Source organism: Desmodus rotundus, chromosome 10, assembly GCF_022682495.2.
Source record: "Desmodus rotundus isolate HL8 chromosome 10, HLdesRot8A.1, whole genome shotgun sequence".
Classification (NCBI taxonomy): domain Eukaryota; kingdom Metazoa; phylum Chordata; class Mammalia; order Chiroptera; family Phyllostomidae; genus Desmodus; species Desmodus rotundus.
Genome location: NC_071396.1, coordinates 1140608 through 1155974, shown reverse-complemented (window position 1 = coordinate 1155974; position 15367 = coordinate 1140608). Strand labels below are relative to the sequence as shown.

The 15367-nt window shown below is 65.2% G+C and overlaps 1 protein-coding gene and 1 long non-coding RNA gene across 7 annotated transcripts; one reads left to right on the top strand and one right to left on the bottom strand.

Annotated features, from left to right (window-relative positions):
* The first annotated feature begins 741 nt into the window (after window positions 1-741).
* On the top strand, window positions 742-14954 carry INAVA (innate immunity activator). Of its 6 annotated transcripts, none has more exons than XM_053913298.2 (10): window positions 742-1005; window positions 2967-3100; window positions 3468-3610; window positions 4021-4137; window positions 4780-5002; window positions 8375-8428; window positions 9184-9388; window positions 9551-9691; window positions 11683-12307; window positions 13424-14954. In XM_053913298.2, the coding sequence occupies exons 2-10, from the start codon at window positions 3046-3048 to the stop codon at window positions 13514-13516; spliced, it is 1656 nt and encodes a 551-aa protein (XP_053769273.1). In that variant the 5' UTR covers window positions 742-1005; window positions 2967-3045; the 3' UTR covers window positions 13517-14954. The 6 variants fall into 6 exon arrangements, with proteins under 6 accessions (XP_053769273.1, XP_053769271.1, XP_053769275.1 ...); XM_053913296.1 differs by having other exon boundaries at window positions 9548-9691; XM_053913300.2 differs by having other exon boundaries at window positions 744-1005; window positions 9202-9388.
* On the bottom strand, window positions 7352-8418 carry LOC139440336 (uncharacterized). Its single transcript, XR_011650500.1, has 3 exons — window positions 8337-8418; window positions 7807-8023; window positions 7352-7620 (listed from the first exon to the last, which is right to left on the bottom strand). It is a non-coding gene; the product is annotated as an uncharacterized lncRNA (long non-coding RNA).
* Window positions 14955-15367: the final 413 nt, after the last annotated feature.

Genomic DNA, 15367 nt, shown 5'->3' with positions numbered 1-15367 from the left:
TAGTTCTTGCCCCCCCCCCCCCCCCCCGACACAGGCCCAATTCCAACAGCGTTTGGCTGAGCGGTCGGTGGGGTGGGAGACCGGGAGGCTTATTTTTTGTAGGAAACAAGTTCCATTCGGGTCTCCGGCCCCTTGCTTGTGGGGAGTGGGCTTAGAGCCCGGGGTCCCCATGGCCCTCCCACGGAGAAGGGTCGGGACCGGGCTTCAGGCCGGTGCTCCTCGGACCCTCCTGCGAACGATGTGAACAGTAAACAGGGAGCTGATGGCCTTGACCATGGCCGGGGACGTCTGGGACAGAAAGCGGGGACAGCCTGGTCTTTTGGGGACCCCAGAGCTGTCCTGAGGTTTTTAGTCCTACCTGGGGGGATGGGGCTCAGGTGTGCGGGACAGTGGGGCCCGGCCTTGTCTGTGGGGCGTTTCCTGCTGCTGCTCCCTGTGGACAGTGGCCCTTCACCCCGCTTCTGGGGCTTCGGAGCCTTGATTTCTGCAAAGGGAAACTGAGGTGTGAGAGGACAGTGACCTCCAGAGGCCGGAGCCGGGGCCGGGCACGAGGGCCCTTGGGCCCCTCCCAGTTCTGTGCGTGGCCCCTGGGCCCTGAAGGCTGTGGAGACAGGACCCCACTGCCTCCCTGTGGGGCTCCTCCATGGGGAGCCTCCCTCCCTGCAGCCCCGGAAGTGCAGAGGTGCAGGAGCAGCCGGGGCAGGACTGTTTAGGGAGGGACGGGCTCACCTGCTCCGCCCTCTGACTCAAGTCAGGGCAAGCAACCTGGCTCCCCGGGCCGAGCAGCCTGGGAGGAGGGACTCGGACGCAGAACTGAGGCCAGGCTCTGGCGCTGGCGGGGCCGGCGTGAGGACAGCGGGAGCCAGGAAGCCAGGTCCAAGAGAGAAGCAGGGGGCTGCCCTGTGGCCAGGGAGACCCCCAGGCAGCATGTGACACCCTGGGCCCCTGACCTGGGAACCGAGGCTGGGCCCGGACTCCGGACTCCGGGACGAACCGCAGAAGCAGGTGAGGGTGGGACTCGGGGCCGGGTGGAGCAGGTCCCTGAGTGGACAGGGCAGCGGCCAGCACCGCCATCTTCTCTGGTGGTCGGGGGCCCAGAGGTAACGAGGGTGCTGGTGGGTCTCCTCGCCCCAAAGAGGAGCCTGCAGTTCTGAGGCCTCGGTTTCCACAGGAGGAGGGGGAGCTGGGCACAGGCCCAGGACTTGGCTTCGGGCCCCCTGTGTGAAGGAAGGCCCCCAGTGGCCAGGCCTGAGGGACTGCTGTGGGTTTCTCTCGTCCCTCCATGCCCTTTTCTGTTCTCTGCCTTTCTCTGGGGACCTTGTAGTTGGGGCCGTGGACTGGGGCTGCGGGTCCGAGGGGCAGGGGGATTCCTGGGTTGGGGAGTGGTGGGGAGCTCCGGGGCAGGGCCCCCACTGTGGGCAGGGCTGTGTCTTACACTGTGTCTTCTGCGTTGTGACAACAGGAAGCCTGGAGAGTCACGGTGACTTTCCCAGGGTGACAGGGACTCGAGTCTGGGGCCCTGACCTGGGGCCTGTGCTGTGGGCTCAGCGTTAGACTGGGACCGCAGAGTGCCAGTGCCTCCCTGCCCCTCGTCCTCAGAACTGCCCCCCTCTGCACCAGGCGGCACAACTTCCCCAGGGCAGCTCCTTCCGGGTTAATGATTAGTGAGCAAGTGTGACTAATTCCCGATCCCGCCACCTTACCCCTCCCTGTCCTGATCCTGCCGAGACCACCCCACTCCCCAACCCACTCCGGCTGGGCCTTGGAGAGGGTCAGAGAGTGCCCCTCTGTCCCGCCCTGCCTCACCTCTTGGAGACCAGGGGTTGGGAGGATGCGCGGGGCAGAGGGACCCACACCCCCCACCGCCGTGCTCTCAGGTCTGCAAAGGCCACACATCAGCCTTTTCTGTTTGGAGCCCAGCCTCAGCCCGCAGAGGAGGCTGCAGTCCCCAGGTGTGGTGCACTGGGGTCTGGAGAAGCCTCTCCCTTCTGCTCGCCTGTCTGCATGGGCAGAGAGGCAGCCCGCTGACTGTCTCTGCCTCGATCTCTGCTGGCTTTCTTCCTGGGGGGCGGATGGAGGGTCCTGGGCCCCCGGGAGGCAGGGTGAGCCTCAGGCGGAAGCCTGGAGGACTGGGCCTCTGTTGCTCAACTGGCTGACTCAGTGAGGAGGTGCTGGGCTCCCCTCGCAGACGGCCTGCCCGCCCCGCCCGCCTCCCCACCCCTGCCCCACTCCATCCACAGTGCCGCCCGTGGATTTGGGGAGGCGTGGGGGCGGGCACCAGGTGCTGCTTTCCTGACAGGTGACAGCTGGGCTGAGACATACAGCAGGGACAGTCCCCAAGCCACCTCTGCACCCAAGCCCCAGGGAGGCAGAGGTGCGGTGATCTTTCTGTCCCCAGGCGGCTTCTGCTCAGTCACATCCTCCCCTCCTCACAGCCCGGACAGTCTCCTGGGGCTCCCCTGGCTGTGGGGGATGGGATCCAGGCTGAGTTGCCCTTGAGGGGTCTCCTGGGCATGGGTGGTGGCCCGGGAGCTGGGCTGGGGCTTTGGCACAGTTCTCTGGCACTTGCCTGGGTGAACACGCTGGTCAGAGAGCAGGGCAGCCTGGGTTGAATGCCCAGTGTCCAGCACTTCTTGGAGGACCTTTACCCCCCAGGCAGCAGGGTGGGCCTCATGCCTCCTGGTTCTCTGCAGAGGGCAGTGTGCCCCGTGGGGACAGCCGACCCCACGTGGACATCACCCCCTCCTGCTCCCTTCTCTGCCCCACGCTGTCCCATCCTTTTTTGCTCTTTTCCCTGCTGACCTGCTCCCCAGGGTCAGTGGTTCCTGTGGCCACCACTGCTGTCCACCCCCTTGGGCACGAGGACTGTCCAGGACGGAGGCAGCAGGGGCCCTCAAATCTGACCCCTCAGCTCTGCCTGGAGCCGAGAGGGCTGACTCGTAGCTTCTGCTTCTGCCTCTTCCAAGCTGGGGAAACTCCAGGCCGCCGGCCCAGCCTGGCCCAGGCTGGGAGGGGAGACACGCCTCCCGGCCCCAGAAACCCACCATGGAGGCGAAGGATGAAGCCAGCGACACCGACAGTGGCGTCATCCTGCAGTCTGGTGAGTGGCTTGGGAGACTGGTTTCCTCGGGCCAGGGCTGGCCAGGTGGAGAAACTCAGGGACTGTGTGTGCGTGTGGTGTGGGGGGCGGGGGGAACTGGGAGGGCTGGACAGTTTTTCTCGCCCGAGGCGCCGGCCTGGAGTTTGATCCTATCTGGAACCAACGTCTTCCCCGTCCAGGCCAGTGATCACTCAGTCGGAAAGTCCCTCTGGTCAGGGCCTGAGCCGCGGGCCCAGGCTCGCCCGGCCCGGCAGAGGACAAGGGAGAGGAGGCGCACACGCCTGTACGTGGGGGGGGGGGCACATGCTTCCCTACGGGGGTCCTGGCCTGCCCGGAGCTCCCCTGAGCAAGCGCCCTGTGCCCTCAGGACCCGACAGCCCGGTGTCCCCGCTGAAGGAGCTGAAGGAGGCCAAGGAGCTGACCCACGCCGTGCGCAAGCAGCAGCGGGCGCTGGAGGCGCGCCTGGAGGCCTGCCGGGAGGAGCTGCGGGGGCTGTGTCTGCGGGAGGCGGTGAGGCCCGCCCCGCCCCCACCTTGGGGTTCCCTGGGGAGCCATGTGGGGGTGGTGGGGCTGCCAGAAGGGGGAATTCTGGAAAGGAGAGGGGAGCGTGTTGCCCTGAGTCCTGGGTGTGGCCGCTGCTGGCCCAGGGCGGGAAGAAGCCCCAGGGCTGCTGCGGGGGGGGGGGGGGGGGGGGGGGGCAGAACAGATGGAGGTGTGGCCCGGGTCAGGGCACAGCTCTGGAGGAGGAGAGTGAGGAGGCTGAAGGGAGGGGAGCGGGGGGTGCTCTGTGCCACCACCCTGGGGACTGGAGTGGGTGGAGGCAGCCGGTGCCAGCCAGGGACAGGCCCCTCCCGGTCACCCGGGCTGGCCGAGGGAGCGGAGAGGGGCCTGGCTTGAGCTTGACGTTGCCTCCCTTGCAGGAGCTGACGGGCGTCTTGCCAGCTGAGTACCCCCTCAAACCGGGGGAAAAGGCCCCCAGAGTCCGCCGCAGGATCGGAGCCGCCTACAAGCTGGATGAGCAGGCTCTGCACAGAGAGGTGAGGAAGTAGGACGGCCGGCCCCAGGGCCCCGAAGGCGGGCCCAGAGTCAGGACTTCACGTCTGGAGGGAGATGCTGAGCACAGTGCACCTCTCCGGCGCTTGGCGGTCTCCACCCGGCACGCCGCAAGGCGGCTTGGCTCTGTGTAGGCCCGGGGCACCCGTGAGGGTGTGGCTCAGGTGGCCGTGGGGGCCGTGTGCCACCCCAGGGAGCAGGACAGCTGGCAGCTCCGGGGAGCACATGGCCTCGGCCCCCAGTGGGCAAAGGTCACTGAAGAGTTCAGCCAGAGTCCTGGCGAGGCGGTGACCTATTCAGACAGGTCGCTCTGGCCCCAGAACTGTCTTCCCTCTCGGCAGGGCAGTGGCCCGGGTACTCCTAGGGGCCCTTCCCTGAGCTGTGAGCTGTGACAGTCCTCCCGTGCTCACCTGCCCAACCCTTTGGGGTCAGGAGGGAAAGTGTGCTGTTTCAGTGCCCCCCCCCCACCCAGGTGGGTCCCGGCCAGCTTTCCAGGCCAATGGCTTGGCTCCTGGGCACCTCCGTGCACTCCACCCTCTGCCCCAGGTCAGTGGCTCGGGTGGGGCCCAGAGTGCCCACCAGGGCTGTTCTCTGCGCTCCCAGCTCACCCCCACCTGCCCCTGCAGGACCCCCTGAGTAGCCTGGAGTGGGAGCTGGCCCTGCAGCTGCAGATTGCGGAGGCCTCGAGACGCCTGAGCCGGGAGGAGAAGCTGAGCCGTCAGGCCCGCCGGCAGCGGAAGCGCGCCCTGCTGCAGGAGGAGGAGCGGCTGCGGGCCCTGGAGCACTGCCTGGGCGAGCAGCGGCGCCACCGCGCATCCCTCCCCGTCGCCGCCCCGCCCCTGGACCCAGGTGCGTTGGTGCCCCAGGTCACAGCCCCGAGAGCTCAGGCGGGAGGGTGGGCACCTGCTGCCACTGCCCTGGCCCTGGCCGAGCCCGGCCTGCCCGCCCCCCACTGGCCTCTGTCCCACAGCTCCTTAGGTAGCATCCCCTCCTTCCTTCTCCATCCTTTCAAAACCCACCACCCCCAGGAGACTTCCTGGACGACCTGGAGCCAGTTCCAAGGGTTCTCACCTTCCTGCCCTCACCCCCTCCTAGCCCAGAGGGGTTTCAGGGTAGATTTTGGTCAGGGCCCAGGGCTGCTCTGGGCCATTCAGGGTGGAATCCAGTCCCACCAGTGCCCCGCCCCACGGTCCCTTCACCTTCTAGAACCACCTGGCCAATATGCATCCCTTCCCCTTGTCCATTCGAGTCCCTCAGCCCCATGGTCCGGGGACAGGTGGATGTGAGGTGCCTGGTGAGTTATCTGGGTCCAGGACCAGCCGTTGGGGGTTCAGTGGTGAGGGGACTGCAGGAGCGGGGGCGGTGGGCCTGGGGCAGAACTGGATTCCAGGCGTGGCCACAGCTGGGACAGCTGGGCTGGGACGATTGTTGATCAATTGTCTACAACCCCTACCCCCTCAGGCCCCAACTCTGCCCCTCAGGTGGGGGGCTGGCTGTTTGTCGAGTTGGGACCTTGTACGGAGCTCTTCCTGTCCCCTGCCTGGGGACCCATGCCTCGGGCAGTCCCATGTGGGCGTCTGATTTAGGGTAGAAAGGGTGTCACCAGACACCTCCTCCAGCAGCTGGCGTAGCCAGGAGTAGAGGCCTCGGTGGGAGGCTGACCCAGGAAGCTCAGGACACAGGGTGTGACCCAGCTCGGGGGCCAGATCTCTGGTTGAAGGCCTGTGGCCTGCACAAGGACACTGCGGTCCCCGGGGCTCTGAGAGAGGGGGCAGCATGGGTCCTCCCTGTGCCCGCCTGGCGGCTCTGTGGAGACCACCGTACCCCTGTCCCCACAGACGCTGGGAGGAGCTGGAGAGGGAGGTGGCCCCTCGGTGCAGCTCAGCCTCTGCTGGGTCCTCAGCAGCCTCCTGCCCATGGGTCTGCAGCTGCTGGGGTGGCGGAGGGTGTGGGGGTGTCACTCTGCTACCACCACTGATGGTGCTGCGTGACGGGAGTGGGGAGCGCTTTGGGAGGTGGGAGACTCTGAAAGCTTCTTCGCTCTGGAGGAGAAACCCTGCCTGTCCCGTCCAGATCAGAGGAGCCTCCTCGCCCCCTCAAGTCCTGTCTGGTCAGACTCCGTGTCTGGGGCAGGGGAGGGGACCCAGTGCTACCCAGCGGTGCCCGCTCTGGGGCGGCTCTGCAGGCCCCTCTGGGCCCTCCTGGGCAGGGAGAGTAGAGAGGGGCCAATAATTAGGAGCTGAAAGGCATTGGGAGCGAAAAAGAAAAAAGAGCACACAAACCAAAAAGGGAAAAGCAGTAGCCACCCCACACCCTTGGGGGCTTCATCACACCCGCCCCAGAGCGTATGTGGGGCAGGTGAGGCAGGTGAGAGTGACTAGTCGGTGCTTGGTGGGCGGCGGGGAGCGGGAGGTGCTGCCACACCAGCGGGTGCTCTGAGCGGGATTATCAGCTGGCGGGCAGCCCCGCAGCCCTGTCTGCAGGAGGTCTCCACCTGCCCACCCAGTAGGGGGCCCCCATGGGCTCTGGGGCCTGGGCCGTGTGCCTCTGGAACCCAGGAACTGAGTGGATTTTATTCCACTGGCATCAGAGTAGCCCCACGTGGCTAATGGCTTCGGGTTGGCAGCTCCGAGTGTCCAGCAGCTCTGGACACTCAGAGTCTGTGAGGTAGTGGCCGCGGGCCCTGTTCCTGGGCTGTGCAGTGGGCACCCTGGGCCGGGGGCTGTGCCCACCCCACCCCCGCCTCCTTTCCACCATTGACCTGTGGCCTGTGAACCACCCCCTACTTGTCCCTGTGAAGATTAGGAGTGGTGGGGGTGGGTGTCCGTCTTCCCGGACCAAACTCGTGACTCCGCCCCCAGCTGCCTGGCACATGTGAGGGCAACTGCCCCACCGTTTCTTCAAGCTGACATTTGCAAAGAAATCTTAATTCTTCTAAAAGAGCAGAGGCAGGTGGCCAGAATTCATTAAGAGGGTATCTCTTCGAGGGAGGCCCAAGGCAAAGGCCAGCTGAGGCAGCATGGGGTTGGCCGGGCTCCAGGGGCGGGACAGGACGGACGCCCTGCAGGGTGGACAGCGGTCCGGCTGAGGAGCTCGGCGCAAGAACTGCCCGGGCCCGCATGGCCCATGTCCCAGTCACTCGACTGCCCGCCCAGCCAAGGCAGCCGGACGTTGTATAAGCAAATCCGTAGCTGCGTTTCAGGAAAACTTTATACAAGTAGCCAGTTGACCAGAGTTGGCCACGGGCTGTCCTTTGCCCGTCGCTGTTATAAAAAAGCTTTGAAGCGGCTGGGTGTTTGCCTTCGGGATTTTCTGGGTGACGGCCTCGGTGTTAGACCCAGTAAGGGGAGAGAGGGTTCCGAGCTGGCTGCGGTCAGACTGTGGAGGTGAGAACTCCGACCGCCCCCCTGTGGGCAGACTGACCGCCACGGCGTCACTCCTCCGGGCTCAGTGTCCTGGGCGGCTGCCTGGAGGGGCTCAGAGCAGTTTACCTTAGAGGGGTGCTGGGAGGAGCCCCTGAGTTGACACAGCCAGAGTTTGATTATCGGCAGGATGGAAATACTAGTGGGGACCCCGCCTTCCTCCTCTTTGTCCTCACACCTAGTTGAAGGTATCCGTGAGGTCCCCCCGGGTCACGTGAGGCAGATTCTTACCATCAGAAGGTCGCAGTTTGCCGCAGGGCAGCGGCCAGCACAGGTCCCTCTGCTTTGCTGGGGCCCGGCTGCGCTCTGTGGCCGGTGGAACACCCTCATCTGGCCGACCCAGCCCAGCAGGGTCCCCTGGGCTCTCGGCTCAGAGCCCCGATCGACAGCTCTTGCTGCTGATGCAGTTCTCCCACTTGGGGTCCCTTGCACCTATAATGGCCAAAGACTGCAGAGAAGTTAGCAAAGTTCCTCCATGCCAAGGGCCTTCCAGAACTTTCTCTCCCCTGCCAGCAAACGCTGGCTGTTTTTGACCGATGGGGAAACTGAGGCCCACAGCGTCAAACGGCTTATTCAGGGTTGCAAAACTAACGTCAGCCAGGAGGAAAACCGGATTTCCTGACTCCTGGCTTCTAACTTCTGACTTTTTTCTATTTCCAATAATAAGTTCACGCCCGGTAGAGGATTGAACACACAGCGGGCACTTCCTGACGGGGATTGGGGGGGGGAGGGGGCAGGGCCAGGCCTGGCAGCCCCGATACCTGTGCCCGCTTCCTCAGCTGGTCTCCTCTCTCCCCAGAGCTCTGCGTCTCGGACGACAGCTCTCTCTCGGATGGGCTGCTCCTAGAGGAAGGTGAGTGGGGCCGAGTAGGGATGACTGTCAACACTGGGCTCCTGTGGCAAGACTCCAGGGCTCGGGCAGAGTTCACGGGTGAGGACTGCAATCGGGGACCGGGCTTTAGCAGCGGGTGGATGCAGCCGCCCCACCTACCAACACTGGTGTCTCCAAGCCCCAGCCCATGCTCAGCGGGCGTGGGGACACGCTGGCTGCTTTCCCTTCTAGATGCTCAGTCACTGAGTCAGGAAAGGGACGGGTCCGTCCCAGCCGGGCCCCAGGTCTCCCTGCCTCCATCCGGGGCGTTTATTTCAACGAGCACCTGTCAGAGCTGAAGGGCCGTCTGGCGCAGCCGTTGCTCGTGGCGGGAAGCAGAAGTCCTCAGTTATGATCCCTGCTTATAAACCGCAAGGGTGCTGGGGGTCAGGGTGGCTGAGAAGGGGGGCAGTCCTACCCAGAGGAGTTTCTCAGGCCAGTGAGAAAACAGGGCGTGTGGGCACAGAAAACAGGTACACAGATGGTTCTAGGCAGACGCGGCACCGGTAGCGAAGGTTAGGGAGTGAGGTGATGAGAGCCAAGGAGAGTCAACCTGGGCAGGCTTCTCGAAGGAGGCAGGCGTACACTAGGGCCGTGAGGCAGGGATTGAGCCCCAAAGGAGAAGACGTTTTCGTTCCTGACTCTCTGGGCCCAGAGCCACAGCCTGGCACAGCCAGACAGGCAGCCCAGGGAGACAGGTTCCTGCTGGGCTGGTTCCCCAGCTGCTGCCTCCACAGGTCTCTCTACTCCTGCAGAGGAGGCCCGAGTGCCGAAACCTGCCCCGGCGTCCCCGCCCCAGAGCCTGGAGGGGCTGCAGCCTGCGGGGCCTGAGCCAGGGTGCCTGGACCCAGCCCCCATCCAGAACGGCCCCTGGAAGGAGACCAGCCTGGACCAGCCCTACGAGAAGCCGGGGAAGACTTCGGACTCCAGTAGCGAGTCTAGGTCAGGGAGGGGGGCAGGGACACGGGGCTGGGAGCGGGGGTCAGCTGTGGGGCCTCCCTGTCCCTAGCTGTGAGCTACAGGACCGGGGGGCCATTTCTATGCACAGCGTGAGCCCTGAGTGGCGGCATCCACCCTGACCCACCTCTAACCCTATTGCAGCAGCCCGGCCACCACGCCGCAGGACTGGCCTGCCTCCTGCCACGCGGTCCCTGTCCGCAGTGTCCCCAGCCAGCGGCAGGGCCAGACGAGTGCCCCCACTACACCTGACATGCAGGGGCGGAGAGCCCAGTCGCAGTCGCTGAGGTAAAAGGCAGGCCACCCCGGAGGCATAGGGGGCGGGGTCCCACCCTCAAGAGCTCACGGCACAGGGTGGTGGCTCCTAGGCACAGGCAGGCACCGGGGGGCAGCACTGGCCAGGGCCTGCTCGGGGACCCTCCAGCAGAGGCTGTGCCCCAGCCCGGGACGCCTGGGCAAATCGTTGGAGAAGCCTTTTTCTTCCCAAGCCTCCCGTTGTGTCTTCCTGCACAATTCACCAGCCCCCGCCCCGGCTGCCGAGTTCTCAGGGACAGATTGTGGGTGTCGGTGGTACTTGACAGTTGGTCTCGGACCACGTGCCACCGATTCTCACCAGTTCCGTAGTTTAACATCCCGTGAAGTTGCTACAAACACTGAATTCACCAACACCACGCCGTTGCCCCCAAGGGAGTGCGGTGTTAGGTCCCTGAGAGTGTCTGCCCACGACGTCCCTGTCAGCCGGCATCCCTGACCTTGTTTTACGGGGTTTTCTGTTAAAAACGCCGTATTTAACGCATGTCGTTGACGCGTTAACTCGGAACTCAGGTCCCGATAAAGCCCGTTACCACCTTCGGGGTGGGCAAAAGTAGGCTTCCGGCTGTAATGCAAACTACTAATACAGTAATTAGTGAATAATAACACAAGAATGAACTGGGACTTGTGCACTCACAGCTGTAACCCTGCCCTTGCCCACCCCGTGTCCTCTGCCCGAGGCCTCTCACCCCCCTCGTGCCGGGGACACTAGACAGTGTCCATGTAGAACAGTGACGTCCCCAACAAAAAGCATGAAAATGCAAAAACATGGCCCTAGATTGGCTGGAAAAGACCTTTGCGTACAGTATGAGCGGAAGCCAGAGGTCCCCTGGCGCAGTGTCGGCCAGGAAGGGGCCGGTTCCGTGTTCTGTCCCCACACACCCACGAGAGTGCCGTGCGTGTCCATGTTGGGTCACAGGCCCATTGTAGCTGCAGGAGGGTTTGCTCACCCCGACCCCGTGAGTCACGAGAAGCGCGGCATGTCTCCGTCTGCGCCCGCTGCGGCTCCGTACCGTTGTGAGGGGCCCGTCGGGGCAGCCGCACCGCACGCGTGCACGTCCGGGGCGCCAGCAGGGCCCGGCAGGGTCCCCGGCCAGTTTCAATTCCATGTCAGGCAGCGTGACTTGGGGAGCGGCCTGGGACCACTTACCCCGTGAAGAATGGCCCTGGGCTCTCCGTACGCCAGCCCTCTGGCGAACAGTGCCTTGCTGCGCAAGAGCGAGAAGCGTCCCCTCTGGGCAGACAGCCCCGTGTCCCCGTGTGTCAGCCCTGCTGGGCCTGGGCTGGTGCCCTCAGGGAGGGCCGGCCAGCGTGAGCTGCGTGCCTGCGTCTGCCGGGGCTGTCGCAACAAAATGCAGCGGACAGTGGCTGTGGTGGTAGAAATTATTGTCCCCGAGTTCCGGAGGCCTCTGTTGTCGGGCTGTAGGCCACAGATGGTGTCCCCTCGTCCTGTGATCTTTCCTCTGTGACACAGGACAGCTCCTTTTTTTTTTTTTTAAAGATTTTATTTATTTATTTTTAGAGAGAGGGGAAGGGAGGGAGAAACATCAATGTGTGGTTGGCTCCAGCACACCCCCTGCTGGGGACCTGGCCCACAACCCACGCATGTGCCCCGACTGGGACTTGAACCATTGATGCTTTGGTTCGCAGTCCTGCACTCAGTCCACTGAGCTACACCAGCCAGGGCCCACAGGGCAGCTCTTACGCATCGTTTCAGTTACGTGGCGGTGGCCTCCTGGACAGGTGCTGTGGGTGGAACGCCCTGAACCCAGGGTCCCTAGCGAGACTACGTGGCCCTGCGGTGGCCCAGGGGACACAACACAGGGAGGTGCGTGTGGAGTGAGGGCTGTGAGTGTCCGGCTGGGTCAGGCCGGAGCCCGTCCGTTTGCTGAGGTCCGAGCTGGCCTCCTGCCTGGCCTGGCCACTGCCACCCCTCTCAGACTCAGGGTGTCTGTCTTTGCCGCCAGGATGGACTCCTTCCGGGCGGGCCCCCGCCGCCGCCCCACGCACTACACGGTGACCGTGCCCAGCTCCTGCTGGCCCCCGAGCGGGCCCCCAGGGCCGCCCCACGCCCCCCACTCCTGCTCTGAGGACAGCGGCTCCGACGGCTCCAGCGCGTCGCACGCCACCTCGCCTGGCAGCAGCAGCCCCGACATCTACGCTCTGCAGCCGCTGTCCCCACCCAGGGTGCCCCGCTACCACGGGGCCTGGGGCCCGGACGCCCCCCGCCCCTCGCTGCTGCTGCCCCCCGGGCCCTTCCCGGCCGAGCTGTACATGCTGGTGACCGAGGGCTACCTGCCGCCCGGCGAGGCGAACCGAGTGGCCCTCGAGGAGGAGCGGCTGGCCCTGCGCCTGCAGCAGCTGCAGCAGCTGCAGCAACACGTGCGTCCCCGAGGACGCCCAGTGCGCGCACCCTCCCTCAAGGACAGCCCCGCCGGCCGAGCGCTCTGCCGGGCGGCCGTGAGCCAGGAGCTGCAGTCCTGGCACGAGCGAGCCCGGCTGCGGGGTGCGCGCCCCCACTCGCTGGACCGCCAGGGCGCCTTCCGCGTGCGCAGCCTGCCCCTTGGACGCTCCCTGGGGCCCCGGACACAGGTGAGGGTCGCTTGTGTCCCTTCCAGCCAGAGGAGGGTGGCCAGTCCCGCAGTGTGCCGGCCAGGAGATCACCAGCTAGAAGGACAGGCCCACACCATCCCCTCGTGGCTTTGGGAGGCACCGGGTCCCCCGCTGTGTGTCCCGCTCACGAGCACAAGCCCACGCGTGCTGAGGAAGAGGGTCCCCCGAGAGCTAAGGTCTCACCAAAGTCCAGCCCACATCAATGCCCCGGCTGTCCCGGCTCAAGTGGCCAGGACAGAGGGAGCGTCTGGGAAAGGGTCGACTGAAGCCAGAGCCTGGGCAGCCTGGCGGTCAGCGGCCTCACTGACACCCTGCCCACCGGCAGGCTGGAGAGCAGGGCGACGTGTTGGTTAAGTGCACAGACCTGAGGGCAGACCGTCCGGGTTCAGATCTCAGCCCTGCCCCTTGCTGGCGATGGGCAGGCGAGTGAACTCCTCCCGGCCTCTCACGCCCTCAGTAGGGAGGGAGCACTTTCATCCTGGACCGTTGAGGACTTTAGTGAGTGGCTACGTGCAAAAGGGTTAGGGGGGAGCATCGTGAGCACCAGACAGCTGGACCTGGACTGGGCTGGGCAGCTTGTGGGGCTGAGAACCCTGGCCTAGGATGTGGGGTGGCCACAGGGGTCCTGCAGCCAGTATCTTCACTCCGAAATGGGGGTAGCGCCCACCAGTGCGTTCTTCTCCTGGGGCAGAGGGCTCTGCAGGGGGCATGCTCCTGAAGTGGCCCACAGGCTGCTTCTCCGAGACCCTAGATGTCACTGGCAGGCCCAGCTGGACGTGGGCGTCCCCCGCCTTCCACCACCTCAGGCCTGGCCACACCCTCCTCCTTTCCTTCCCTGCGAGCCTGGACCTGCCTGTGGCCCAGGCCCAGCCCAGCACAACCTGCCAGGCAGGGAGGGTGCTGAGACGGAGCTCAGGGAAGGGGGGTAGGAGGTCAGGGTGCCCGTCATGCCCCCGGGACAGCTGGAGGGGAAAGGGGCTGAAGGGTGACTCCCTGGGGGACAAGTGGCCTCCTGGGGAGGCTGGGGCTGCCACCAGTCATGTGGTGTGGGCTGCCTGCCAGGTCTGCTCACCCTCCCGCCTTTGTCCCCGGCAGGTGCCCGCCGTGTGTGTGCTCCGCCGATCGCCCGAGGGGGCGCCCGTGCAGGTCTTCGTCCCCGAGAATGGAGAGATCATCAGCCAGGTGTAGCCGCGGCCTGGGCGCCCCGGGCCCCAGGTGCTGCTCCCCAGCGGGGCTGCAACCCCCCTCCTGTGCCTTCCGCAGCTCCCCCGTCCCCATCGCAGGCCGATGGCCTGGAGCTGAGACTTCCTTTTTTTTTTTTTTACACCAGTTTTTGTTCAGAAGTCCTGCTCTGTGGATTTATATTGTCATTTGTTCTCAAATCGCTGTCACATGGTGATGCGTTGCTCCTCAGAGACTGGCCACTTGGACCCGAGGCCTCCCTTGCCTGTAGGACCGACAGCATGTCTCCTTATGCAACTCAAGTGGCGGGATGCAGGGGCAGCTGGGGCCACAGCGGGTGCCCCCACACCGTGCCCTCTGGTTCTGAGAGTGTCCCTGAGAACAGCTGGGCACCCCAGCCCCGCTCCCCAGGTCTCTGGGGAGCCCCTTCCCCCCGACACTGTGCTCTGTGATGCACACACCAAGTGAGGGTGACCAGTCTGTGTCCTGGTGGGGGGCTGCCTTCTTGCCCCCCCTAAATCCCACGTGGGGTCCCCGTCACTAACTGCTCTTGGGACCCCATGGGTGCCCAGCATCTGCCGGACTCTGAGCCTTGGGCACAGGCCGGGCTGGGGGCCAGCCCGCGGTGCTGGCCGGAGAACAGCTCACTGTGACCCCTGCCCCGGGGCATCAAAGTCCCAAAAACCAGCCCTGCGCAAACACTGTGGAGAGGTGGGCAGGTGGGGCGGGGTCACGGGCCCTCCCACTCCCCGCCCCACCCGACTCAGCTCTGCGAATGGACCCGGGCCACGGGCCAGCCCCTGCTTTCACCAGCAGCGGGGAGTGCCCACGCTCAAGGGCGTTAACGACCTGTCCCAGCTGCCCAGACTTGAGCAGGCCTGGGCGGCCCGCTGAGACCATCGGGCGGTCCCCCACTCCTGGCTTGTCTGGGGCCTCTGCCGCTGGGCGTGGTGCCCGGGGCAGTGCGGGGGGCTGCTTCCAGGAGGCAGGCACCAAGCCCAGGCTCCAATTTCGCCCACGCGGACCCTTTCCCTCAGAGGTCCCTGGACTTGGTCGGCAGCACAAACATAGCTGCAGCCTCCAAGAAATTGACGTGTGACCCCCAAGAGGCCCCGCCGTCCCACTGGACAAAGGTGGTGCTGCCCAGGGGGCCGTCCGAGGACTGAGGGAGGAGGGGTGGCACCTGCATGCACGAATGTCCTGTGGATGTTGTCCTCACCCAGTTTGTCTCTCAGCCCTTCCCTCGGTCCAGCCGCCTCCCCGCCCAGTGTCCTCTGAGGTGCGAAGCCAGGGGGCGGTGGAGCACCCCACCTGCCCACACATACCTGAGCGTCCTTTATGTTAACTTATTGGTCCTGGAAGGTGCTGGCTGTGTCCTCAGCGGTAGGGCTGCACCTGTGTGGATTTTAGTGCCAAATACTCCAATAAAGTCTGTTTTCTGTGACCGGCTGAGCCGACTGGGTGAAGGTTCTTTTGCGCCGAGTAGCCCAGCTCCCAAGTTGCCTGCCCGAGGACTGCATGGTCCGTCCCTGGGCAGTCGGTGGGCCGGATGGGGTGGGAGGGGCCTTTCGGGCCACCTGCTTCCCCGACAGGGTGGGAACGGGTCTCCCGGAGCCGGGCTGGACTGTGGTCAGCGGTGAGTGTGGCTCAGTCTCCGGCTTCTCTGGCTGGTCCACCAGCCTCTGCTGCCCCGTCTCCAAAGCTGGACAAGTGGGAGCTTCCTTGGGGCGGGGTGGGGGGTGCTCTGAACGGCCTTCCCCCTCCTCAGGGACCACGGAGTGGGAAGGGGGCTCCCACCGGGACCTGCCCTGCCTGTCCTGCAGGGGTCGCCCTGACCTGGATGTGGGTGTGGTGCCC

Coding starts and splice junctions, on each gene's coding strand:
- INAVA (XM_053913296.1), top strand. CDS start 3,046: ATGGAGGCGAAGGATGAAGCCAGCGACACCGACAGTGGCGTCATCCTG. Junction 4,138..4,779: donor AGCAGGCTCTGCACAGAGAG/GTGAGGAAGTAG, acceptor CTGCCCCTGCAG/GACCCCCTGAGTAGCCTGGA. Junction 9,389..9,547: donor GACTCCAGTAGCGAGTCTAG/GTCAGGGAGGGG, acceptor ACCCTATTGCAG/CAGCCCGGCCACCACGCCGC.